Source organism: Callorhinus ursinus, unplaced genomic scaffold (genome assembly GCF_003265705.2).
Source record: "Callorhinus ursinus isolate GAN/ISIS: 27379988/994484 unplaced genomic scaffold, GSC_fseal_2.0 scaffold43, whole genome shotgun sequence".
Lineage (NCBI taxonomy): Eukaryota > Metazoa > Chordata > Mammalia > Carnivora > Otariidae > Callorhinus > Callorhinus ursinus.
The window spans coordinates 10,791,049-10,818,615 of record NW_027397105.1 but is presented as its reverse complement, the minus strand read 5'-3'; the positions used below and the strand labels follow the sequence as shown (position 1 = coordinate 10,818,615).

Sequence of the window (27,567 nt, the reverse complement as noted above, 5' to 3'; positions counted from 1 at the left end):
ATAAGGAAAACCATGTCCCCGGGGGGTGGTTGGTTGGGTTGGCGGGTGTGTGGGGGGGTGGCGTCTGGCTGGCTCAGCTGGTAGAGCATGTGACCCTTGATCTCAGGGTTGTGAGTTCGAACCCCACGTTGGGTGTAGAGAGTCCTTAAATAAAAAAACAAAAGAAAGAAAAGCATGTCTCTTTCATGATAGTTCTAACAAAAGTCCCTGGGTCCCCTGGATATTCCTGACTCAATCACTGTGGCTAGGAAGATCTGATACTCTCACCAGACGGGCATGGGTCATATGGAAACCCTGAGGTGAGGAAGAGGGGTCATGGAGTAGATTATCCTTGATAAACAAACTTTCTTTTACAACAGAGAGAGGGAGGTAGGAAGAGTATGGTGGGCAGGCATACTAAAATCACCAGTCTGCTACATCTCCTGGAAGAAATGGCTTGTAAGCCCTCACTTCCTCGTCCTGGATCTTGCAGGGGTGATTTCATTGGCCCACAGCTACTTGAATCAATGAGTTTATCATATTCAAAGGCTGAAAGGGAGAATGTTTCAACTTGGGAATGTGGTCAAAGAATCCCCAGTCTCTCACTGCTTCCATACATATATCACCTTATTCTGTGAAAGTATTTGGATGTGATTTTATTTTATTTTATTTTTTTAAAGATTTTATTTATTTATTTGACACAGAGACACAGCGAGAGAGGGAACACAAGCTGGGGCAGTGGGAGAGGGAGAAGCAGGCTTCCCGCGGAGCAGGGAGCCCGAGGCGGGGCTCGATCCCAGGACCCTGGGATCATGACCTGAGACAAAGGCAGACGCTTAACAACTGAGCCACCCAGGCGCCCCTGGATGTGATTTTAAACTGTGCCCAACAAAATGCCATTGATTTCTCCAACTAATAAAGAAAATGTTTAAGAATCGGTAAAGGGTCAAACTCTTGGTGACTGTGCCATTAGAAGATTCTTTTCAAGAAACTCTCACACCTTATCCTCAGCAGAAGCAGCTCTCAGCCGCTTAGAGATTAACTAGCCTTAGAGGATACTGATTCCCATTCTATTTTCACTTTGGAATTATGTTCATTTACATTTTTTTAAAATTGTGGCAAGATTTGCATTTTGATTTATCTGGTCCTTTACATAATGATTTACGTAATGAGTTAAAAAATGGCCACGCAGATCAGATTAAAAAGATAACTGGGTATACTCTGTGGTGAACTCTGGGGTAATTCAAACATTGCTCCACAATTCTAAATATTAACATTAGATGGCTGGTCTGTTATTCACAGGCATCCCTGCTAGTTACGGAGTTGGTTTAAAGACTTGGTGTGTGTTAGAGATTATAGCTTTTCCTGAATGTAGAAGCCTGCATCCTCCCCTTTAACCATGATATCTTCATGTGGACTGGCTTTTTTTTTTTTTAAAGATTTTATTTATTTATTTGAGAGAGAGAGAGAATGAGAGAGAGCCCATGAGACGGGTTAGGGTCAAAGGGAGAAGCAGACTCCCCGCCGAGCAGGGAGCCCAATGCAGGACTCGATGTGGGACTCAATTCGGGACTCGATCCAGGGACTCCAGGATCATGACCTGAGCCGAAGGCAGTCGCTTAACCAACCGAGCCACCCAGGCGCCCGTGAACTGGCTCCCCGCCCCTTTCTATTTGCCAAAAAAAGGCAAGGGAGAAGTAGAATTTGATGGTCATGACAACTTCTTCCTTCCCTAAGATTCTAAATAAGCCTCAATTTTTACACGCTATTGAGAAAGCCGCAAATGTGGACAGTGCCAAGACACTGAGACTACTCAGCAGTGTATCATTCATTCATTCTTTCAATAAATCTTTATTGAATACCAACCAATGGCCACGTTCTACACTAGATGCTAATATTACAGTGAACATGCAAGACAAAGTCCCTGCCTTTATAAGACATTCGAGTGGGGAAGACGGTCATAAACAAGGACCCATGACAGCTAGCTGGAGAAAAGGTTGTAGCGAGATGTGTCAGTCAGGGTCCAGCCCGGGAAAGAGAAACCACTCTAGTTATTTCAGGCAGCATTTTAGGAGTCACAAATCAAATGGAAGAATGGAGTGGTATCAAAGATTAGAGGCTGCTAAAAATACCCTTGGCGAAACGCACGGGAGCTGCATCAGGTCTGGTGCCTGTCCCCCGTCATCCTCTATTTACTACAGAAGTGTTGCCTGGACCGAGGATGTAACTGCTGCTGGAGTCGGGAATGATCCTACCTCCCCTTTCACTGGAGAAGTGGCCAGCAACTATTGCACTATTGAATCCAGAAGCAAGCCGGTTACTCTCCACCTCCTACCTTATTTCCTGCTTACGCCTCCCAATGGCAGAAGCTCCGGGATGAGAACCTGGGGAAAGTAGTCTATACACTCTGGGCCCCCACGGTACAGTAGTATACAAGGGCAAGTATAGAAATGAGAAATGACCTATATGTAACCGCCACAGAATCCAAGAGTAGAAGCAGGGGAAGCAGTGGGATCCTAGTGCCATAGACCCTGCAAGTGAAATGATTTGGCTCGGACTAGGGTTCATGTGGTTGGAATTCAACATATTTTTTGAACATAGGGCCAAAGAGAAGTGTCAGGGATGATTTCAAGGACTTTGGCCCGGGTAAACGGGATAAAGGACATACCATTTATTGAAGTAGGGAACACTGGAGGAGGTGTGCCTTGTATTTGGTCGATGAGGGTAAAGAAAAAGTTCTACCTAAAGTGAACTTCAGATGCCCATTAATACATTCAAATAGAGATGAACGGGATGGAGTTAAACACGGTCCTTGGGGTTCTGGAGAAAAGGGTGGGACTAGAGACTGAGTTTAAAGCCGTCTCTGACCACTACCCACGGGATTAGAGGAGTAAGTCCTGGGCCGTGAAAAGAGAAGTGGTCCAAAGGCTGGTCCAAAAAGGAGATCGCAGAGGGCTCCGCCGGGGAGGTAAAAAGAAAACCAGAAGCGTGCAGAGGGGTGGAAAACAAGCCAAGACGGGGGCTCCAGAAGATGCCAACTGATGAGTGGGGCCAACCGCCGCGGGATCTGCGGATGACCTCGTTGCATTTGGCACACAGCAAGCGGGAGGCAAATGCGAGCGGCGTGGGTGCCCTCTCTGGAGGAGTTCTGCTGCAAAGGGGAACAGAAAAACGGGAAGGTTGCTGGCGGGGTGAGAGGCAGCCCGGGGAGAGCGTTTTGAACATCCGCACTCGGCCAGCACGGCCCTGGATGAGGTCCCGGCTTCCTGCCCTCGGGAGATTAACCTCGGAGGGCTTTCTGGAAAACCGTGCACGCTGCACGCAGTCAGAGCAGCGACGAGCGCGGGCAGGAGACGCGGCGGCGGGCGGCGGTCTCGAAGGCCCAGAGCCGCACGGCCGCGCGGGGCGATGGCGCTCACTGCCCACGGACGCGGCGAGGCCCGGCCCACGGTGCCCCAGGCTTCGGGCGGCGCCGGGCCTCCCGCCTCGGTCCGCTGGGCCGCCTCCGAGAGCCCCAAAATGGAGGAGGGAAGGGAATCCCCTCGCGAGGGCCGCGCTCCGCCGGCGGTCGGCGCGCTTCCTGCCCCGCGTCCGCTTCTCTCCAGCGCTCGGCCGCTCGCCCGCCGCTCCCCCTCCCCGGTCGGAAACCTCGGCGCCAGCTCCGCGCACGCGGCCGCCGCAGCCCTCTCCCGCCGCGCGCACCCGTCCCCTGCCGGGCGCACCCGGCGGCCAGGTCCCGGGAGCGGTGGCCGGCCCGCCGAGGTCACGTGACCCGCGCCGGCCAATCGGCGCGCGGCTGCGGGTGGAGCCCAGCCCCGCCGGGCGGCGGCGGTTGGACTGCAGGACCCGGGCAGTTGCAGAGGACGCGGCGGAGCGAGCGAGCCGGCGGGTGAGAGAGAGAGGTGCGGCTCCGGGTCCGTGCCGAGGGGTCGCCGGGCGGGACGGGGGGGGCAGCGGGGAGGGAGGCGGCGCCCGCCCGCGGGGCCATCCCGCCGGCCCGCCACGCCCTCGCCGCCGCGGCGCTCCCCGACCTCCCCCTTCTCGGCAGGACCAGGCCATGGAGAGCCAAATCCAGCGGGTTCGCGAGGCGTTCGCGTCCGGCCGGTCGCGCCCCGTGAAGTTTCGGCTGCAGCAGCTCGAGGCCCTGCGCAGGATGGTGCAGGAGCGCGAGAAGGACATCCTGGAGGCCCTCGCCGCCGACCTGTGCAAGGTACGCGCGCGGCGGCCGGCGCCGGGACACCCGCCTGCCGCCGCCCCACTTGGGGACCTAATTCCGCCCGAGCTTTCGCATTTTTTTTTAAAATTTATTTTTGATTACGTAAGCACTGTGGGAGTGTTATCTCCAGCCGTACTGATAAAGCAAGTTTCCCTTGACTTTCCCGAAACGCTGATGCGGCTTCGTGCCTCTGATTGCAGACAACAGGGAGAGAAAGACGAAAGTGTCTTCTGGCCTCTGTTCTCTTTTGTGAATTGCCTTTTATATCCTTGCTTGTTTTTGTGTTGCATTTGCGGTCCTTTCCGTTATTATTTCTGAGAATTCTTTGCATGTTGCGGATTTCGGTAATTTGTCAGCTTAATAGATCGCAAAATGTTTTTCTCCAGGTCTGTTTCTTGCCTTTTGGTTTATGGTTTTCTTTTGTTGACGGAGGTTTTTGGGTTGTCGTTGCTGCCTTGAAATTTTCCTCCCTGACTGTGTGTTTTAGGCGAGTGCTCCTCAAACTTCGAGTGCCTTGGTGAATCACCTGGGGATCTTGTTAAAATGCAAGTTATAGTTCAGTAGGTCTTGGAGGGCATCTGAGATTCGAAGTTTTCTAACAAGCTCCCAGGTGATACCATCTTGCCTGTTTTGAAACCAGGCTTTTTAAAAAATTATTTCATTTTTTTAAAGTTGAGGTATAGTTGATATACACTATTATATTAGTTTCAGGTGTACAACGTAAGTGTGCAATATGGCTTTTTTCACTTATTTCCCCCTCTCTGGGTCCACCCATATTGTCACCAATGGCAAGATTGCTTGCTTTTTCAGGGCTGAGTAGTATTCCATTATATACGTGTGTGTGTGTGTGTGTGTGTGTGTGTGTGTGTGTGTGTGTCTATATACGTGTGTATATACCACATTTTCTTTATCTGTTCATCTGTCAGACACTTAGGTTGCTTCCGTATCTTGGCTGTTGTCAATAATGCTGCAGTGAACGTAGGGATGCATAAGTCTTTTTGCATTAGTGTATTTTTTTTTCTAAGATTTTATTTTTTAGGGTAATCTCTACACCCAGTGTGGGGCTTGAGCTCATACCCCCAGGAGCAAGAATCCGCGTGCTCCACCGACTGAGCCAGCTAGGCGCCCCTTAATTAATGTTTTCGTTTTCTTTGGATAAATACTCAGAAGTGGAATTGTGGGATGGTGTGGTATTTCTGTTTTTAATATGGCACACACCCTAAAATTAGTCAATAAATCTTCACATATGGCCCAGGTGCTTTTCAAACTGCTACCTCTATGCTGAGTGGGTTTGTGTGCAGACAGCTTAAGAGCAGCATCTTGGTTTCTTGTAGCCCTCCAGTTCTTCACTAACCCTGTCCCCATCGGGGCCTGCCGATTTTCAAAGCCAGAGTTACAGAGGCTCCTCGGTGCAGGTCCCGAGGGTGGGGACACCTGATGTGGGGCTTGAACTCCTCCCTCTTCAGGGAGGATCGCCACGCCTATGATACCACTCCTGGCTGTGGGTCCCTGTGCCGGGGGTGTACGTTTGGACTAGACCATGTCTCTGCTCCCCACCCCCGCCCCGGCCTTCTCCATGTAGCTTTTTCTTTCTGTCTTTAGCTGTGGAAGAGGTGTTCTGTGGGTCTTTAGGTCGTTCTCAGAGAAGAGTTACTCTCTATGCAGTTGGACCCTTGGAGAGTCCGTGGGAGGAGGTGAGCTCAGGATCCTCCTTCACCATCTTCCCAAAAACACCTGGAACCACTTTTTGAGTAGCAAGGTGTGGGGTAATATTTAGGGTGTAAGTATATTACTCTCTCTTTTTTTTTTAAAGATTTTATTTATTTGACAGAGACAGTGAGAGAGGGAACACAAGCAGGGGGAGCGGGAGAAGGAGAAGCAGGCTTCCCACCGAGCAGGGAGCCCGATGTCGGACTCGATCCCAGGACCCTGGAATCATGACCCGAGCCGAAGGCAGACGCTTAACAACTGAGCCACCCAGGCGCCCCTACTCTCTATTTTGTTATCACTTTGTTTTTACATTTTATCTTTATTCCAGGGGTAACAAGGCCCTACTCTGGTTCTGTGAGTCTCCCTCACTTCCCCCAAAGATTATTTTGAGGGGTAGTAACACCAGTAGTAATAGTAACAACGGTAACTCTCAACTTTCCTTTCTAGTAATTTTGGTAGAGAGAGACTGTGATATCAAATAAACAAGGTGACATAATTAAGATTTCAAAAAGGATGAATCTGTCATTCTATAAACAGATGGTTGTGTGAGTGCGTGTACACATATATGATTACTTAAGAAAAACAGTAATCCCTTGTGGGATTTGAATTTGGGAAACAAAACATACTCGGATACAGTGTGACTACAGTTACAAATCGGTGTGTAAAGGTGAGACATTAACATACACATCAGAGGCAGAATTGCTATGATTTATGAAGTGTGATCAAGATGGGTTAATATTGATCAGAGAAATCTTCCTGAAAGAAGTAATGTTTAATCCTGACTCTAAAAGGCTTGGATCTGGGATACCTGGGTGGCTCAGTCGGTTAAGCATCTGCCTTCAGCTCAGGTCATAATCCCAGCGTCCTGGGATCAAGTCCCACATCGGGCTCCTTGCTGGGTGGGGAGCCTGCCTCCCCCACCCCACCCCATGCTTGTGCGCACGCTCTCTCTCCGACGAGTAAATAAATAAAAATCTTTATAAAAAAATAAAGGGCTTGGATCAGTAAAGAAGGATTTAGAGGGGTTAACTATATTAGAGCCAAGTTCGCAAGGCCTTGCTGAGGGCACGAAGGATGTGAAAGGAGTCTGCACAGCAAACCAGCTTAGTGTCATACATGTCACTGCAGGTGCACCTGACCTGATTTTTGGCATTCAGGGCTGAGTGTGTCAGACTTGTGCAAGGCTTGTGCAAGGTTAACCGCGACTCTCTTTGTAACAGAGTGAACTCAACGCATACAGTCAGGAAGTCATTACCATTCTTGGCGAACTTGATCTCGTGCTGGAGAATCTTCCTGAATGGGTTACTGCTAAACCGGCTCAGAAGAACCTGCTCACCATGCTGGATGAGGCCTATGTTCAGCCGGAGCCCCTGGGAGTTGTACTGATTATTGGAGCTTGGAACTACCCCTTTGTTCTCACCATTCAACCTCTGATCGGAGCCATTGCTGCAGGTCTGGGGTCATTTGCTGTTGTGGTTTGCCTTGCTTTACACCAGCAGTGTACCGAGGATGCAAAAGTATTATCGTTCATATATATATATATATATTTTTTTTTTTCCCCCAGTAAGCGCAAAGCAGTTTATTAAAGCAAAAGTACACTGTCAAGATAGGTGAGCAGGCAGGTTCTGCGGGGTGGAACCGGCCAAAGGTTGTTTTGGGATGGATTATCATTAGGTGTCTCTGGGCTGGGAGGAGCTGTGACGTAGAAAGGGATTTTTTTTTTTAATGTTATTTGCTTTTAAAGTAATCTCTACACCCAGTGTGGGGTTCAAACTCATAATCCTGAGATCAGGAAGCACACGCTCTGTTGACTGAGCCAGCCAGGCACCCCTTTATTTTATCATTTTTAAAGTGGGCTCCAGAGATTTGTTTGCAAATGGTGACTGTTTTTTGAAATACCCGGAGAATGAACCTGTGAGGGTCTATAAAGTCAGGCGTTGATGGGTCCAGGAGTTTGGAGTCAGCCATCCATGTTCTCGGGTGGTTTTAGTTGCTGACTCTGGCGTTGGGTGAACCAGTCAATCGTATCTGATCAGATTCTTCATCCAGCTGTGGGCTGTGGGAGTAACACTAGCTTGGGTATATGGCAGACACCGGAAGATTAATTTCTCACTTCTGCCACATCCCAGTCTACAACTTTATGTTGACAAGGCTTGTTTGCCCAGTAATTCCAAGGCAAACAGGAAAGTCCAGCGGTGAGAGTCGGAGTAAAGCTATAGGAGTAGGGGAGGATAATGGAGCCTCTTGTCAGCTAATGAAAACCAAGGAGTTCGAATCTGAGGAAGTAAGACAAGCTCTTGGGGCGCCTGGGTGGCTCAGTCGGTGAAGCTTCTGCCTTTGGCTCAGGTCATGATCTCGGGGTCCTGGGATTGAGCCCCGCGTTGGGCTCCCTGCTCAGCGGGGAGCCTGCTTCTCCCTCGCCCTCTGCCCCTCCCCCACTCGTGTGCAGGAGCTCTCTCTCTCTCAAATAAATAAAATCTTTAAAAAAAAAAAAAGACAAGCTCTTAACGCTCGTTGAGGAAGAGCAGAATTCACAGCTGCAGAAGTAATAGGAGTACCTAGCCTGTATTCCCACCATGAACACCGTTTTGGTAGGTTTTAAAAGTTACTCAAGTATCAAAAGATGCTGTCCTGCTTTTTTTGCTTTGTTTAGGAAATGCTGTCATTATCAAGCCTTCTGAACTAAGTGAAAAAACGGCTAAGATCTTGACCGAACTCCTCCCACAGTATTTGGACCAGGTAATAATGTCTTGACCCATCCTCGGTGTGTGTATTTCTTTTGGGGGTCGGGGGACACACATCTGATCTTCCTACTGGTGCGTGTCATGATGGCTGTCTGCATGAAATTGCTGTAGGGAGGAGTCCTAATTTAGGATTTAGGATCGAGTCACAGCTGGAGTTGTACATGTTACTGGAACAGTCTGGAGGCTGACCATGGGCTCTCCTTGCTGTCCTGTCAGTCACTGTCACTCCCACGGAACTACGTTGTCCTAACAGCTGTGGTTATCCGGCTCAAGAGGGTGATGAAGGCAGGGAGAGGTCATGGGTGGAGCAGGATTTGGAACCAGAAGATGGAGGTTGAAGGTCCGGCTTTGCCCCTCACCCCATAAATTCTTCTTGGTCTCACTCCGTGGGGATAGAAAGGCGCACCCTGCCTCTCTGAGGTTGTTGGGGGACCAGTCACAGACGTTCCCACGGATTAACCCACAGGCAGGTTAAAACTCGAAGCGTTTGTTGGACAGTTGAACAATGGGGTGAGCGAGAGCTAATGAGGCCTCCTAATTAGTAGGGGATCGAGTGGGAGCATGAGGCCCCCCCCAGGCCGCTTTTATGTCGTGCTCTCCGAGTCTCTTGAACAGCTGTCTCTGTGTCCGGTCTTGCTCTCTGTTTCCTGTCCTTGCTCCTCAGCTGCTGCTGCACTAGGCGCTCTTCCATTCTAGCCGTTCGTGAGCAAGAGCACAGGGCACCTGAGGGCTCCGTCTGGAGCGCTGGGACCTCTCCCCAGTCCCACGTAAGGAACCTGAGGCTCACAGATGGGCAGCAGGGCTGCTAGTGAGTGACGGAGCCCAGACTGAGTCCAGATCTGACTTCTAGAGCGAGGGCTCTCCCCTGCATTGCCTCGAGTTCTGCTCATTCCTGGCCCGGGCTGAGCCCCGCGCAGTTGCGGAGGGCGAGGACGTTCAGCCGGAGACACTCAGCTGGAGCTGGGACCTGTCCCCTGCTCCCTGACCGCAAATTCTTCACCAAAATCTCCCACTCGCCCGGCCCCCATCTCGTGCATCTCCCTGGTCGAGTCCATCCAGCCGTTCGATCTCTTCTCTTGGGTGTCCTCACTGCCGAGCTCGGTGCGGAAACTGCAGGCGGAGGGGTCTCAGACGCCCGCAGACTCTGTTCCGCACGTGTCCCCCGTCAGCGCCCTCCTGCCTCCTCCTCGGGGCTGCTGCCCCTCTTTCCCCCCGCTGTTCCTGAATGCTTCAGGTTTACGTCGAAGAAAGTGCTCGGTAGATGGTGGGATTAATGTGGTGACGTCAGTGCTTCTGTTTCTCCTTCCTGAAGGACTTGTACGCTGTTATTAACGGTGGCGTCAAAGAGACCACGGAGCTCCTGAAGCAGCGGTTTGACCACATTCTCTATACGGGGAGCATGGCGGTCGGGAAGATTGTCATGGAAGCCGCCGCCAAGCATCTGACCCCCGTGACGCTGGAGCTGGGTGGGAAGAGCCCATGTTATGTCGACACGGATTGTGACCTGGACGTTGCCTGCAGGTGAGCCTACTTATATCTGAGGGCTTCCCGACACCGACAGGTTGGTGTGTCCTCTTGGCACCGGGGTCCTGGGCCTCCGGGCTCGAAGAGACATCGGGACGCTTGGGTGGTTGATGTCCCCAGGGGCAGTGGAACTCTTTCCCAAACCGTCTCTTGCTGCCTCTGCCAGAAGAAACGAGCAGTGGGTCTTGACATTGCGTGGTTGTCTTTAGGAGTTACAGAAAAGTGCTATCTTAAGGTTACAGACGTAGCAAGAAATTTCACTCTTCTGCTGGTAGGTGATCTGGGCAGTAGGTAAAAGATCGCGTGTACGTAATAAAATCTTTAGATTCCCAACAGAAAGGTATTATGCTCACCTCTTAACGAGCTCCTTTGTTCACAAAAATCAGTTATTACTCATGTTTTCAGTCCGAATAACATCGTGCACCTGGGAGCCAGAAAACAAAAGGTTTCAGATTCTCTCTCTGTTAGATCAGGTTTATTTAGCTCCCCGGAAATGCCAAAACCCGGGACTGGCTCTGTGCTTATCGAGGTGGTCTGGCTTCTCGTTCCCCTTCCAGAGATGCACAGAGAGGGCTTGTAGGCAGGTAGGCTGTGTCCAGGTTGTCTGGTTGCCAGAGCATGAGGCCTTCAGGGAAGGTTCAGGAAGCAGGCTTTGATCCATATGTGGGCGTGGCTTTCCAGAGTAGGGAGGGGCTCCCCCGAGAAGAGGGTGGTCTTGGGGGCTGGCTGCTTTCCTGCTGTTTAGCTGAACCTCTTGCCAGCAGGACCTAGAGCCACAACCGGGAGAATTGAAGTCTGGATGGAACTCCTGACATCTGGAAGTCCCCTTGGCTAGAGTGGGAGGAGAAGTGGGTGTGGGGAGTCTGCTGTTTTTCTCAAAACAGGCAGTGGCTTCGTTGCTTTATAAAGTACTGTTTCCCGCGAGCTGGCATGAGAATGTCCCTGCTCCTTAGAGTATACTGTGTCAGTGGGAAATTGCACCCTGAGTCGCAACCAACTGATGAAGAGATGAGTTTTTAAAACATTTTTGTTCTTTATAAAGACTACGGGGGCGCCTGGGTGGCACGGTCAGTTAAGCACCCGACTCTTGATTTCAGCCCAGGTCATGATCTCAGGGTCATGGGATCGAGCCCCGCACGGGGTCTGCGCTCAGCACAGAGTCTGCTTGTCCTTCTCACTCTGCCCCTCCTCCTGCTCTCTCTCTCTCTCTCTCTCTCAAATAAAAAAATAAAATCTTTAAAAAAAAAATAACTACAAAGACTACTAAGTAAATCTCTGAATACATGCTAGTTGCAAAATAGTCAAACAACAGAAAAAGGTGTAGCAGATGAATAGTAGAGTGAATTCTATGACTTTTCTGGTTTTTCCCCCCTCAGGCGTATAACTTGGGGGAAGTACATGAATTGTGGCCAAACCTGCATTGCTCCTGACTACGTTCTCTGTGAACCGTCCCTCCAGAATCAAATTGTGCAGAAGATTAAGGAAACCCTGAAGGTTTGTGCTTAACGCATTTGAGTCCATTGGTTTCGTTACGCTATGCATCTAATCAGCTGTGCAGGCAGAATCCCTGTTCCTTCCTCCCCCTGCTCCCCCCACCCCCGCCAGGAGAATTCCAGGAGCACATGTGGCTGAATTAATTTATGGGCTTATTCAGAATGCTCTGGGCACCTTTCACAGAATGTCTGTTAGGAGCAAGATAGGTTGGTGTTTAACCCACTTCAACTGTCTAGTTGATGTGTTGAAACAACTGGTGAGTTATGGCACAGGCTCTGAAAAAAAAAATGAAATAGCTGTGTTTCATGGTTTTTTTTAGAGGATGTTGCCAGTCCTGTGAAGTGCAGTCAGAGGCCCTTTGGCCTGTTGGCCATTGCTGATTCAGGTTATCGGTTCTTGCGTGTGCAGAGGGCTCAGGAAGGCCAGTAGTTTAGAGGAGTGAGTTAACCGAGGAAGTACGGATCCTATACTCTCGGTCTGGTTATCAGTCTTTCAGGGTGTTCCAAGTAAAGATCTCTCTAGAAGGAATCGAGAAATGCTGTGGTAGTGGCCTGAGCTAAACCTCGAAGAAATGTAGGATTGGGAAGAAAGAGGGGGGTGAACCAGTGTGACTGAGCTCACCGGTGGGAGGGGGTCATTAAGCCCCCTGGGTGGAAGGGTATTGGCCAGACCCAAGGAATGCGGGATGGCAGGGCTTCGGGGTACCTGTGAGAGGGAAAACCCCCGGAGATTGGAGAAGACGTGCCTAGTTGAATAGGGGGATGAACTTGGTTTCAAAGAAATAGGATCCCCTCTGCCTTCCTTTGAGGCATTTCTGTCCTTAAGACAGCAGTTCTCAACTGAGGTTCTACCAGGGAACTGCGTATGGAAGCTTCCAGTCCTCACCTTCTGTGATTCTAAGGGGCAAGTAGCCTTGAAAACCACTGTTGGTGGCTCCGGAGTTGGGGCCCGGGAAGTTGGGGCCCATCAGCAAGCTGCCTGCGTGATTCTTGGCACCTAGGCCTGAGGGCGTCGCCTATGGGGGTAGTGAGCAACGCTCCTCTTGACTTGAGAGTGAATTGAGAGTGTTCACCGCCAGGATGGCCCCCGACCAGTCTGCAGGAGATCCATACGAACCCCGGACATCACAGAGAGTCCTCTGGTGTGTGCACCTGCTTTAATTCTCGTCCACAGCCTGCAAGAAAGCATAAACACTGTTAGACGACGTGAGGGAGAAGGGCGCTGATCTACAACCAGATGGCTTTTTGGGCGCGAGTGGGTTTTGCGCTTACTAAAGACACTTGTGGCAATTAAATACTACTGTTTTAAATAGGAATTTTATGGCGAAAATATAAAAGAATCTCCTGATTATGAGCGGATCATCAACCTTCATCATTTTAAGAGGATACTAAATTTGCTTGAAGGACAAAAGATCGCTTTCGGTGGGGAGACCGACGAGGCGACGCGCTACATAGGTAATGGAGATTCACCTCTTGCTCTGGGGACACGGGCCGCGGGACAGTTTTCATTGACTCTGTTTATTGTCTCTGAATAAACTCTTAGATACATAACGTTTAATAAGCGATGACACGTTGTTTTCTGGTGTGCGGCCTTATAAACCACTCAGAGATGGTTTTATGTCTTTATAAATAACAGCACCTGTGTCACACTGGCTTTTTGCCTTTACACGTACGTTTTTTTGTTTGTTTTTTTTCCTTCCTACAGCCTACCACCCTGAGAAGCGAAACAGAACTCTTGTGTAATTCTTTCTGGTTTCTGGCTGGAGGGACAGCCCAAGGAGGAAATCATTCTGCCACAAGTAGCGAGTGGCAGTACTGTTCCAGAAATAATGTTTTCTTGTTTTATTATTTTTAAAGGATTTATTTATTTATTTATTTATTTATTTACAGAGAGGGAGATGGGGCAGGAGGGGGAGAGGGAGAGGGAGGGAGAATCTTAAGCAGACTCTGCCCTGGGCATAGAGCCTGTTGGAGCTCTCTCTCATGACTCTGAGGTCACCACCCGAGCCGAAGCCAAGAGTTGGACACTTAACTGACTCCGCCACCCACGCGGCCCGGAAATAATGTTTTGATCTATGAGGCTTGACATTATTTGTTTACTTTCTTTTTGTGTTCTTTTATTCTTTGCCATGAATATGTATTCCTGTTGCATGTTGAACACATTGTTCTCTATTTCTTTTTTTTTAAGATTTTATTTATTTATTTGAGAGAGAGAAGAAAGCACGAGCCAGGGGGAAGGGCTAGGGAGAAGCAGGCTTCCCGCTGAGCAGGGAGCCCGATGTGGGGCCCGATCCCAGGACCCAGGGATCTTGACCTGAGCCGAAGGCAGATGCTTAACTGACTGAGCCACCCAGGCGCCCCGAACACATTGTTCTAAAATAACATAAAGTGACAGAGGAATAACAGACACATTTATTTGGCAGAAGAGCTGCCCCGAATGACTTTACTTAGCCCCTCTTATCAGATGGGATGCTGCACATTCCCAAAAAACCCGGCTTCAAAAAACCTAAAACCATAAAGGACTTCAAACAGTGAGGAAGAATGTATTCTCTCTCATCAGTAATGGCCTCCAAACCCCCAATTTTTCATCCTTCTGTTTTCCCATCAGCCATTGACTTTGCCCACTCGGCTCATCGGCAGCAAGAGGAAAGGTCTGTTGCAATTAGCTCAACCAGTTAGGCACCTCCCCCTGACCTGGAGTCCAGGTTAGCTTACCTGAGCGCACGGCTCCGTGGGGAGTAGACACCCACATGGAACAGTTCTCTGAGCCTGGGAAGCAGCAGGTGGCGGCTATGGGGTGACAGCAGAGACAGCACCCTTTGGGGTGCTGGCGAGAGCTGTCTTCTGCCACGTTGCCAGGATGACCCAGTAGGAAACGCGGGGGAAAGGAAGAGAGCAGCCTTGTTATTGGCAGGTGTCTTCTGTTTTAGTTGAAGACCCGGCTTCTTTACGGGGTCTTGCGGAGTGTTCCTATTTGGTGCCTGGCCTGGCACGGACGCCTGGACGCTCTGCAAAGCTTTTGTCAGCATCCATGATGTCCTCCTTTCTCGTGCGCCTTCCCCATAGTGGCTGGAACTCTGAACTCAGGGACTCTTTTTTTTTTTTTTAAAAGATTTTTTATTTATTTATTTGACAGACAGTGAGAGAGAGAGCACAAGCAGGGGGAGTGGGAGAGGGAGAAGCAGGCTTCCCGCGGAGCAGGGAGCCCGATGTGGGGCTCGATCCCAGGACCCTGGGACCATGACCTGAGCCGAAGGCAGATGTTTAATGACTGAGCCACCCAGGTGCCCCTGAACTCAGGGACTCTTGACCCTTGAAGTCCGTTCTTAACTCGTCTAACAGTTGAAATAAAGGGCAACGAGATCCTACGCATGAAAGCATGTGAGTTAAGAAGTAGTGCTAACTTGATCCACAAAGGGGCTGTCTGCTCCCCCAGAGGGACCTGTGCACAGCAAAACGGAAACATAACCGCCTGGTCCGTGCGAATATGGCTGTGAACAGGGTTAGATAGGAATATTCTCAAGTGTCTGTATCTTTCCCTCGGTTTGCATGGGGATCCCCTGATGCACAAGCTTGGAGACAGAAGTGCACGGTTCCTCCATGTCCAGACTCAGGACTTTATTTTTATTTTTGTCACTAGCTAATACTTGGGCAAGAGTGGCAAGGGAATGGATCGGTGAGAGCTTGGCATTCCTGTCTTCGACTTCACGATTTCACCTCGCTGCTTCGTTTTTCAGCCCCAACAATCCTTACTGACGTCGATCCTGAAGCCAAGGTGATGCAAGAAGAAATTTTCGGGCCAGTTCTTCCCATCGTGTCCGTGAAGAATGCCGACGAAGCCATAAAATTCATAAACAGCCGTGAAAAGCCGCTAGCTTTCTACATCTTTTCTCACAACAATAAGGTAAACGCTCCAGAGGATGACTCCCCGGCACGAGCCACTATCACAGACCATGTTCCTCCTTGGCCACAAAGCAAACGATGTTCTGTTTTGTCGAGTCACAGAGTCCACCAAGTGAGGCGCTGCTCACAGATGGCTGTCTTGGGTAATCAGACCCTGGAGTTACGGCTGTCACCCCTACCATACTCCCTGGGGTCAGACCTGAGTCTTCAGGGTTGTGTCACGAACTTTTGCACCAGCAAACATCTCCCCTATAATTGGAAGGCTTCCATACCAGCCTTAGAAGCTTCTGTGGCGTTAAGCCCCAGGGCGTTCCTGTGTGAGAGCCTTCCCTCTTACCCCGGTGGCATTTGCAGTGCTCAGGTGGGCTGCGTGGGACTGAGGTCTGTGGCACGGTCATGAACGTGGTTCTGCAATTGCACACTTCGCTTTCTCTAGCTCCTTTGTCGTTAGAGCGAATGGGGCCATACCAGCCAGGTGAGTGTGTGACGCCATAATTACACCAGGGTGAGCGGGCCCCCCCCACCCTGCTGCACGGCTCGTGAGGGGACCGGCTGTTTCTGAGGGACAGTGGCCTCGAGGTGGGCAAGTGGGCTCAGGAGCCCTCTGGAGAAATGGGAGACCCAGAGGGAGGCGGGACCCGTCAAGGTCTGAGGAGTTCACACACCAGAGGTTTTGCGGAGAGCCTCCCATGGTGACGCACAGCTTCTAGAGCCTGCCGTGCTGTGGAGGTACGGCTTTGTGAAGTGACACCGAACGCGTGGGTCTCCGTCAATAATGGGTTATTAACTGTGGTCAGACAGTTTAAACGACCACAGGCGATGCGGACGAGAACCTGGAAGCCCGAAGTCTCCTGGGCAGGGTGCAAGTCCGTGGGGGCGCGCTGCCCAGCAACGGGGTCACCTTCAGTGACCACAGTCCACTCTGACGCTCATGACTCGAACTCCCGAGAGCTTGTGGGCAGCGAGGTGAAATGACATTTACCGGTCAGGTGTCCTCGTGCCCGTTCCGGTCTTCGGCCAGCCGTTTCTTCAAAACAAATAGAATACCAAGTCTGAAAGCTTAAATGTTCTTGGCAGGTCCTACACACTAAAGGGTATCTGTCGATCCTGCGCCGTCATTTAGGGGAGAGGCAGAGAAACGGTAGCGATGGGTGAAAACCAGAATGTAGTCTGCACTGTCCCTCGCGGACAGAGGCTGCTGTGGCCATCTCGGGTGCGCAGCGGTAGAACAGACAGTTCCGTGCTGCGCCCCTTGAAGGACCAGACACGGGTCAGAGCACGTAGACACGATCACGTTTGCCAAGTGCAACGGCGCTGTGAAGTGTTGACGCATGTGGCTCCGTGCGTGTCCATGTGCGTCCCCTCCCTGCGCCACGGGCGTCACTCACCCAGAGCCCGTGTTCCCTTCCTCAGCTTGTCCGACGGATGATCGACGGCACGTCCAGCGGCGGCGTCACCGCCAACGACGTTATCATGCACTTCACCCTCAGCTCGTTGCCCTTCGGAGGAGTGGGTGAGTACTCCTGTGTGCCGCGCGTGGCACCGGTTACAAAAGTCGCACGGTGGCTCAGATCATCTGGCCACCCCGTTGGGAGGTGCCTTCCCGCCACCCTGCCAGGCCCTCCGGCCGAGGGCTGACTCTGTCTTGTCACCCCCTCCCGTCTTTAGTAGCCCCCAGCACAGCCTGTAATTGGCTTTGTTCCTTTCATTGGTTTACTTTTTATTGGTTATTAACTTGGTTATTATTCTTCTCTTAGAAGAAGGGGACTTTTGGGGGGGGGGGCCAAAAGCCAGGTCTCAGATTCATAGATAAGGTCCCTCTGTCTTTTTCAAAGTGAGGTAGCGGGGCGCCTGGGTGGCTCAGTTGGTTGAGCGACTGCCTTCGGCCCGGGTCATGATCCTGGAGTCCCGGGATCGAGTCCCGCATCGGGCTCCCTGCTCGGCGGGGAGCCTGCTTCTCCCTCTGACCCTCTTCCCTCTCGCGCTCTCTATCGCTCATTCTCTGTCTCTCAAATAAATAAACAAATAATCTTAAAAAAAAAAAGTATCGCAAATAACGAACGTGGAGCAATTCTTAGAGTAAAAGGCAATAAAAACCCCTGTCTTAAAAGCTCCTGCTCTGTTGTCTCTCTCTGTGATCGCATGATGAGTCCATGGGAATGAAATGGCTCATTTTCACAGGACTACCTGTTTCTGATCCGGGCCGGCTCACCCCGAGGCCCAGAGAACACGGCCTGCTTCCCAGCATGCCCCGTGTCGCCTCCTAGGACGTAAGGGGATGGCCAGCACCCAGCACCGTGCCTGGCCCACATGAGGGGCGTGTAGTGAGAGGCCAGTCGGGGGCCCAGCCTGGAGCTAGTGGGGGCTTGGACTCGCATGGTTGCAGGGGAGCTGGTGGAAAGGGGCTGGATGTTTTGGGGGGTCAAGCTGATGGATTGCGCGTGTTGTGGAGGGAGGGGCGGTGGACGAAAGCAACGAGAGCTTACCGGCTGGGGCTACTGCTCCTCACTGCTCGGATTCCTGAAGGATTCGGTGAGACTCCAGTCTCCTATAGCTCAGTGCCCCCCAGGATCCTGGCTCCTACCAAAGACTCTCACTGCTTCACGTGTCGTCCCTGGTACCTCCTGAGTGCAAGTCGAGCGACTTGTGTTCAGTCCCTATTTTGCTTGACTAGATAGCCTTTAGCACCCTCCTGTTTGTAACAAAATCCTCCCCCCGCTAAATGCAGGAGTCCAGGCTCTGGTATACGTCCTTAAAATTCTTTTCTTTACATACAAATACATAAAATTTTGTTCAAAATTGTATCCTATTGTAGATTGTTTTTCACCGTGTATGTGAGAGGATAGTGTGATATTTTCCCACGTCAGCATGGTCGTGTGTCATGATTTCAGTAACCGCATACTGCTCTGTCCTACGGATGGGGCCTGTTTGCGTTTAATTCCTGGCATTAGGTTTTTATGATTCCAGATTTTTCGGTATTAGGACTCTAAAGCGGTTTTGTGCAATTTCTGATTTTTTCCATAGGAAGAATGTCTCAGAGTGTCATTGCTGTCTTAAAAAGGCTTAGAGCTATTTTTTTTAAAAGTGAAATGCTTTTTGTCTCCTGTTTCTAAAAGTGACAAGAGGTTTTTTGGGCAAAAGAGCAACAACAGAACACTGGAGACACCTGTAAGGACGAAATGTAATACTCTCCCAGGCATAAACACTGTTAATGCGTTGACATATAGTTTCGATTTTTCCTTAAAAATGCTTATCTTTTGATGCATATTGCCAGATTTCCCCATAGCTTCAGTTGTCCCTGAATGATGTACCAGCAGCCCCGTAAAGCACCAGTAAGTGCCTTCCTGGCCCCATTCATCTGTGCGGCGTATCTCCCCAGTACCCATAACAAAGAAGACTGTCCTGGAGCATGGCTTTTTAAGAGGGCAGGGACTTCCACTGGCTTACTATCACCCAGTGGGGTAACCCTGTCATCCTGACTCTGTTGTTGCTCTCTAGGAGCTTAGAGGAAGCAAGTGGGTGAAGAGGGCTATGGATAAAGCCACATGGAACAGCAGGAAAAGAGCACATGGTAGTTAAGAGTCCAGCCGACCTGGATTCACATTCTGGCTTTGCATTTTCCACCTTGGGCAGGTTGCCTGACCCTGCCAAGCTCCCTCACCCTCTCTGGGATCGGGAGCACTGATGCCTTTATACAGGGGGGTTGTGGGGAGGATGGATTTAGAGAACGCAGAGCAGGGACCTTGGTCCCGGTGAGAGCCGCTGGCCCGGAGAGCCACAAGTCCTCGCTGGACCCTTGGAGAGCGCCCTGTTTGGCAGGGAGATCAGCTTGCTGGTGAACGCAAGCTGGAAATTTCAGGAAATTTCAGGAGATCAGCTTGCTGGTGAACGCAAGCTGGAAATTTCAGGAAATTTCAGGAATTTCCTGAAAGAGCCCCTTGCACTGAGAAGTGAGATGGGGGCGGCAGGGAGTGCTGGGGGTTTCCTCTGTCGGGGTTCACACAGACAGGTAGCTTGTGTCACCTACACTGGAGTCAGTGTTGTCTGTTCTCTCTGTTCCAGGTTCTAGCGGCATGGGAGCCTATCACGGCAAATACAGTTTCGATACCTTCTCACATCAACGTTCCTGTCTACTAAAAAGTTTAAAGAGGGAAGGTGCTAACAAGCTCAGGTATCCTCCCAACAGCCAGTCAAAGGTGGATTGGGCAAAATTTTTCCTCCTGAAGCGCTTCAACAAAGGAAAACTCGCTCTGCTGTTACTGGCTTTCCTGGGCTTGGTGGTGGCCGTGCTGGCCAAGGTGAGTTCCTTTCTGGTCCCGCTCGAAGGGCTGTCAGATGGTCCTCTTGTGTCGTGGGAGCTCCTGTACCGTTAGAGATGAACTCTGTTTCTCATGTTAACTTCCCGAGTCTAGGGCAGGGTCGGTGAACGCAGCCAGCCCCGACTTCCTGGGGGACAGACAAAGTGCCCTGCTGACTTAGCGTGGCAAGAGTTGCGTATTTGCCACAGTGGTCGCGCGGCCCCCAGAGCCTAAATGATCACAGAAGAAGTGTGCCGTCCTCTGGTGTAAGAGTTTTAAGACCCCCGGGGCGCCTGGGTGGCTCAGGCCACGGTCTCAGGGTCATGGGATCCGTGGGATCGAGCCCCTCATGGGCTAAATCTGAAACAAAACAAAACAAAACAAAATCCAAAGGTTAAAACCCTGCAGAACTCGCTTGCGGAGTTCCGAGCTGTCCAGTGGTCTGATCCTCATGGTATTGGGTGTCTCCGTTCCGGTGTGCTTCTCCAGTGTCCCCGGCATCCGCGTGCAGGGCACTCGAGGGCGAGAGTTGTGTGCTGGAGCGACTCTGGCAAGGGAAGCGTGAATGTTCTGCCACAGTTGACTGCCCTGTAAATTCTGTCTTTGGTGATGAGTTCCTGCAGACGTAGGCTCCCTGAGTGGCCCACGATACCTGCCTTCCCAGGGCAGTCTGTGTGTCCCTGGGGGTGATGGAGAAGATCCAAGACTACGGAAATGAAGACGGGTGTGGGGGCCAGGCCACTGTGTTCTTGGGGTGCTTGACTGACCAGCCGAGGCGATGTACTTGAGTATAGTGACAGCGCCCTCTCGGAAGAGAGGTCGGATTCTAGCGTTTACTGGATTTGTATCTGTGGCGTTCATGTCTGCACTTCAGTTACAGTTTGCAAGGGGGTTGGCTCGTCTGCCGGTATCACATAGCTTTGGTGGAACTGGAGAGACCAGTTGCATTTGAAATCATTTGGGTTTTCTCAGAAATACCAAGCTGTGCTGAGGAGAAAGGCCTCAGAAAGGCCTGTTGCTTTTTCTGGCATTTTAGACCGTGTTGTCCAGTAAGCCGTGACGGACAGCCGATTCCACGACCCAGCTCCGTTAAGAGTGAGGTAGGAACTGCTTGTTTTCTATCCCCGTGTAAAGTGGGCCGAGTCGGGGCTCTCGGGTTCTCTCTTAGTGGTTCGTTTTCCCATAGCTGGAGGCTTATCAGAAAAAAATCTCCAGACATTTATTTTGGAGCTTGGCCCAGGGTATCAGAGTGCTAAAACCTAACTTATCCATGCTTTCAAAAGGGTGAGGGTGGCTCGCTGGGATCTTAAAAAAAAAAAAAAATGTGTGGAGGTAATGGCCCAGCTGGGTCTAGATGAAGCCCACATCATTTCTAGAAAAAGGAGAGTCACGGGTGCTCTTCCTGCCTCCTCCCCGTCTGCTCAGCTCCCCTGGAGGTCGCACCAGCTGACCCACTCAGCTCTATAGGTACACGTACCGAGTGAACCCTTTGCTTTATAATTGGAGACTCATCTTTTTTATTTATTTATTTATTATTTTTTGAAGGTTTTATTCATTTGTGACACAGAGATACAGAGACAGCACAAGCAGAGTGGCAGGCAGAGGGAGAGGGAGAAGCAGGCTCCCTGCCGAGCAGGGAGCCCGATGCGGGGCTCGATCCCAGGACCCTGGGATCATGACCTGAGCCGAAGGCAGACGCTTAACCATCTGAGCCACCCAGGCGCCCCGAGACTCATCTTTTAAAAAAAAATCTCTTAGTCACTCTTTTGTTTTGTTTGGAGTTGTTTGGGTGTTTAAAAAGAAGTTTGAGGGGCGCCTGGGTGGCTCAGTTGGTTGAGCGACTGCCTTCGGCTCAGGTCATGACCCTGGAGTCCCGGGATCGAGTCCCATGTCGGGCTCCCTGCTCAGCGGGGAGTCTGCTTCTCCCTCTGACCCTCTTCCCTCTCGTGCTATCTCTCATTCTCTCTCTCTCAAATAAATAAATAAAATCTTAAAAAAAAATAAAAATAAAAAGAAGTTTGACTTTAGAATTGGTGGTGGCAGATGGAGTGAATCAAAACACCGTGTGTAATTTAGAGGCTTTCAACTCCTCCCTCTGCATCTCCCCGAGGTCTGAGGTGTGCCTGCATCTCGGGTCGGTATCTGCCTGTCTTCTCTTGTCCCCAGACAACAGTCCCCAGCTGAGAGGCACCTTCCTGCTGGTGGTGGAACCTCTTAGTATCGTGGGAAATTCAGAGCTCCAGGCTGTGGTGCTCCCCACAGGGGCAGCGTGCCGGGTCAGACAGGCTGGGGCTGGCCAGGTAGCCTGCCCAGAGCTCCCCAAAGGGTTTGGCAGACAAGCCTTCCCCTGTGAACGGCTAGAGAAGCAGCAGTGTATAAAAACACGTAGCTTGGAAACAGGAAAATGTGGCTTTGATCCCTGGCTCCGAGATCAAGCCAATTCCGACTCTGAGCAAGGCCTTTTCTGAGCCCGCCCTTTGGCCTTGGCCTGCTCATCCATGGAATAGGGGCCGCCAGCCGCGGTCTCTCAGTGGGGAAACCTCGGTTCTCACTATGAGCGGATGTGTTAGTGGTTTGGACCTTTTTGGATTCCGTGTGAGACCAGCGAGGATTTGGTTTTCTTTTCCTCTTTGCTGCCTCTCTGCTCATCTCTGAGCTTGTCTTCTTTCTAGCAAATCACATTTTATTTTTTTAAGATTTTATTTATTTATTTGAGAGAGCGAGCACTAGAGGGGCGAGGATCAGAGGGAGAAGCAGACTCCCTGGTGAGCAGGGAGCCCAATGCAGAACTTGATCCTGGGGCCCCGGGATCATGACCTGAGCAGTTGCCCAACCAACTGAGCCACCCAGGTGCCCAGATCACCTTTTATTTTATTTTATTATTATTTTTTAAAGATTTTATTTATTTATTCATGAGAGAGAGAGAGAGAGAGAGAGAGGCAGAGGGAGAAGCAGGCTCCCAAGGAGCAGGGAGCCCGATGCGGGACTCGATCCCAGGACCCTGGGATCATGACCTGAGCTGAAGGCAGACGTTTAACCATCTGAGCCACCCAGGCGCCCCCACCTATTATTTTATTTTATTTTTTTTTTAATTTTTTTATTGTTATGTTAATCACCATATATTACATCATTAGTTTTTGATGCAGTGTTCCATGATTCATTGTTTGTTCATAACACCCAGTGCACCATGCAAAACGTGCCCTCCTCAATACCCATCACCAGGCTAACCCATCCCCCCACCCCCCTACCCTCTAGAACCCTCAGTTTTTCAGAGTCCATCATCTCTCATGGTTCGTCTCCCCCTCTGACATACTCCCCTTTTCTTCCTCTCCTGTTATCTTCTTCTTTCCCTTTTTTCTTAAAATATGTTGCGTTATTTGTTTCAGAAGTACAGATCTGTGATTCAACAGTCTTGCACAATTCACAGCGCTCACCGTAGCACATACCCTCCCCAATGTCTATCACCCAGCCACCCCATCCTTCCCACCCCCAACCACTCCAGTAACACTCAGTTTGTTTCCTGAGATTAAGAATTCCTCATATCAGTGAGGTCATGTGATACATGTCTTTCTCTGATTGACTTATTTCACTCAGCATAACACCCTCCAGTTCCATCCACGTCGTTGCAAATGGCAAGATCTCATTCCTTTTGATGGCTGCATAATATTCCATTGTGTATATATACCACAACTTCTTTATCCATTCATCTGTCGATGGGCATCTTGGCTCTTTCCACATTTTGGCTATTGTGGACATTGCTGCTATAAACATTGGGGTACATGTACCCCTTCGGGTCCCTACATTTGTATCTTTCCCACCTATTATTTTAAAGAAGTGACTCTGAGCCCATGTTGTGCCTTTATTTGAGGAGTCTTTATTGGGACTGCAATCATTTTTCTGAAATGGCTTTTCTGCACTTAGTAGTTATTTTATGTGCTGGGTTGCGATTTCATTAATTCACTTCACTAGAACGAGAACGGGCTTGGAACATTTCTAAACGGGAAATTGAAAGCAGCGATGATCACTTTAAAGGGAGCATGTCAGAATCACAGAGTGGAGAGGAATTTTCTATATGCATTTAAAAAAACATCTGTGTGTACCTGTGTATACACATCCACGCAAGGTAAAGTTCTAGCAAAGTGTAATATGAGCCACAGAAAGCATGGTAGGTGGGGCAGGTTTTAAAAAGCTGAGAAAGATAAAGGGTTACAATTGAGAGATGTCACAAGGCCTTCGAGAATTGAGTATGCCATTAGAACTCTGAGTTTTCAGATTTCATGTCAAGAGTTCAGCCTCCCACTCACAACTGGAGGATAGTAAATGAACATTTTCCATTCCTGGCTCAAACGCTGATGTCTCATTGACACGAGACCGAACACCACCTCATCACCACTCCCTGTCTTGCTACGGTTGCTTTGCACGGGAGAGCACAGTCTTTCATCCTCAGCCCAAACTGCACTTAACTTCTTAGAGAGACAGGGACCTTTTTGTTATACGGCGCATTTTGCGTCTCTGAAAATAGGAGGCATTTGGTTGAGTCCCGGTACGGAGTTCCTATTCCGGGGCTGGTCGGGTCGGGTCTTACACCAGCAGAGTAACCTGGATCCCTTTGTTCTCTCTCTAGGCTGGATACTGCTGAAGAAAGATCCTGTTCAATCTCCTGGTTGCCGCTACTGAATTATTCCTCTATTAAATAGCTAATGAACCAGTCGTTTTAAAAATCCTACCCAAAATAGGGAAATATGCAAATGCACCATAATCAACTCTCAAAGTCATTGCCACTCCCCAGGGATAAAACTTGCCATCTCAGCCAAACCCCAGCCTTCCCCCCCACAGTGGGGGGGACTCGGAGAACCCATTTTACATGGTGTCACCCAGACCTTAGAGCTTGAGTCTAAGGGAGGAGCATAGGATAGGCTAAACCTGGACTCCTTGGGAGATGTAGAGGAGTCTCCGAACCTGTTGAGTGACTTCTTCACTCCAGTTCGTGGGACACAGGACACCCCGCCCCCACCCCTGCTGCCTTCCACCATCTTGCTGTGAAGCCGTCTGTCAGGGGCCCCTCCCTGCCCAGGGTTATCCGAAACCATCTGCATCCAGAGAGGTGAGGCTAGACCTTTCCAGCTCTGCTTGAGGTTTGAGGCACTAGAATTGTACATGGGGTTGGCGGGGGGGGGGGGTCCCTGTCCCTCATCCACTGGGACACAGGACTTGACTTTCAGGAGTCAACCCTCCTGTCAGATGTACCGTCGGACCAGTGGGCTTCCTCCTTTCTCAGCCATTCTCCACCCTCTCTCGTGTTTGGTTTGGGACAGTCTCTTGTGGCTGTCCAGAAATGCCTTCTGCAATTAATACCACGCAAATCATCTTGTCCGCCCAGGGCGTCTGGGAAGACAAGTTGCCAATTTCACGCAAGTATCCTCGGTCATTCTTCCTGTGTAGGAGTTGTAGGATTCCGCATCTCATAAAACCTAACGGGCGTGTTTTTATGCTGCAATAAAATGACTTATAACAATACTTACTCTCTCTCAGGATCTTAAAGTTTCAAGTGAATGGATCTTCCAGGACAGATCTTTAAGTTTCTTATGTCTGTAGCGCAATGCACATAAATTTCACTTTGCTACACTTTAGAGAGCTCCTTTTCTGAATAAGTGCAGCCTTCAGGACCCAACGCGGAAAGCCATTGCCTGTTGTGACCAAGAGGCCTCGGATATTCAGAACTTTGGAGCTGGAGAGCCTCAGGGGGCTGATGGTGGATCGTTTGGAGGAGAAGGACTCTGTAAGCCACAGCAGGCGGCCTTGTTGAAGGCGATGGAGGGCATAGGAAGGGGATCTCTCCTGAGCACGGCCGAGACCTGAGACCCAGTGGGACAGAACCCAGTGGAGTGCAGCCTCCCTGCCCTGCCGTGGTGACTCTTGGCTGCAGGTGACCCTCCCCGCCTCTGCGCAACAAGAGAATGTGTAGTCAGCTTGGTTGCGTGAATCTCTTCCCAGGAAGGCTGAGTGTGTGATCTTCATCCCAGGATGAGGTGTCAAGACTTCATCACTAGGCTAGTCCATCAGGATAATCGGTCATAAAGTATCTTAGACAGAATTTCCATGTGGAATTTTCATTTAGCATATTGTACGTTCTAATTTCTAGTTCAACTAAATTACTGGCTTGTCTATTCGTGTATCCTGCTTCAAAATAAATACATTATATTTGCTAAAACTGGCATGAAGTTTAAGAATGACATTCTTGGCGTGGAACCCCTCATGCCCTGTTGTCTCGAAGACAGTTCTTTGGCCGTAAGTTTTCCCCCAACTATAAATCCATTTTTTTTTTTAAGATTTTATTTATTTATTCATGAGAGACAGAGAGGCAGAGGGAGAAGCAGGCTCCCAAGGAGCAGGGAGCCCGATGTGGGACTCGATCCCAGGACCCTGGGATCATGACCTGAGCCGAAGGCAGACGCTTAACCATCTGAGCCACCCAGGCGCCCTATAAATCCATTTTTTGCCTTTATCTATCACAGGTGGTATTTATCCACTTTAAGTCCTGCTTTCTCACCTAAATTCTTAGCCAAGAATTTCTCAGGCTTTACTATCATTTGTGGGTGGTTTTTTTTTTTGTTTTTAAGGGGGGGGGGGGGGGGGGGGGGGGGGGGCAGACAGTGGAAGAAAGATTCTCCAGCAGACTCCATGTGGAGCACAACGCTGACGCGAGGCTTGATCTCACGACCCTGACATCATGGCCTGAGCCAAAATCAAGAGTCAGACGCTTAACCGACCGAGCCACCTAGGCGCCCCCGTGGGGTTTTATTTTTTAAAATATCTGTATAGTAAAGAGGTTTTTCCCAACTCTATCCTCCTATCCCCATTTGCTAATCTAAAACAAGCATTTCCGTAAGCCTCTTCCCAGAACATTAATCCCATGAGGTTTTACACAAAAGTCGATCCCACCACCCACCCTGTCCACCGGGATTCGTAAAGCACGGCAGCCTATTTCAGGACTCCAGGCCTATAGAACGTTTGCAGGCTGGCGTGAGTGGTTTTCCAAACTTACTCGACCAGGGAACCCTTTGCTCTGAAGACTTTGTAACCTTGGAACACATTTGGGGAAACATTACTTTTCTGTGCTTGGTTCCCAGTCGTTTTGTTGGGTTGCCAACAGCTCACTAAGGTATGTCCCAGGCAAGGAGGATCTCCGCCTTCCAGGGAGTGGGAGGCCCGGAGTGTTACCAGGTCCTCGACATGAATTCACATTGACTCTTTCAAACCGGGATTACGTTCTGTGCTTCCTTTTGTTTCTATTGGTTCTGATCAATAAATTCATCTTGTTTGCGAGGCGTTTATAGCTACTGATGCCGAAGGGACTGTGTGTGGCAGGGGAGGCCAGACCGCCCTCCACTTTGGAGGCACGGAGCCTGAAAACGCTCAGCAGTCCCAGGCCTTCAGGAGAAGCGTCCGAGAATTTGGGTCGGCATTGCCTTCCATCCTGAGGCTGTGTGGCCCGGCCATCTGGGTTCGGCTGCCCTTGCTTCTACCCCATCCCTGCTGTAAGAACCAGTGTTTCTCAAGGTCTGTGATCAGCATGATGCTGACGGAACGAAGGGTTAGCGGAAAGGCAAAGGCAAAGGAGGGTCTGTGGACGGCCACCTGCCTCGTCGGGGTTTCACGGCGCCCAGATCTACAGGGGCGCGTGGGGCAGGGACTTCACA

General features: G+C 50.3%; 1 protein-coding gene across 5 annotated transcripts; it reads left to right on the top strand.

Moving 5' to 3' along the window:
- The first annotated feature begins 3,768 nt into the window (after positions 1–3,768).
- Positions 3,769–26,084, top strand: ALDH3A2 (aldehyde dehydrogenase 3 family member A2). Of its 5 annotated transcripts, none has more exons than XM_073881791.1 (12): positions 3,769–3,868; positions 4,028–4,189; positions 7,126–7,357; positions 8,559–8,644; positions 9,962–10,170; positions 11,550–11,667; positions 12,980–13,121; positions 15,404–15,570; positions 16,983–17,082; positions 19,632–19,867; positions 20,904–20,967; positions 24,492–25,384. In XM_073881791.1, exons 2-11 carry the CDS (start codon positions 4,037–4,039, stop codon positions 20,925–20,927), a joined length of 1,467 nt encoding a protein of 488 aa, XP_073737892.1. In that variant the 5' UTR covers positions 3,769–3,868; positions 4,028–4,036; the 3' UTR covers positions 20,928–20,967; positions 24,492–25,384. The 5 variants fall into 5 exon arrangements, with proteins under 5 accessions (XP_073737892.1, XP_025719885.1, XP_073737890.1 ...); XM_025864100.2 differs by having other exon boundaries at positions 20,840–20,967; XM_073881789.1 differs by lacking the exons at positions 20,904–20,967; positions 24,492–25,384 and adding an exon at positions 25,499–26,084.
- The last annotated feature ends 1,483 nt before the right edge of the window (positions 26,085–27,567 follow it).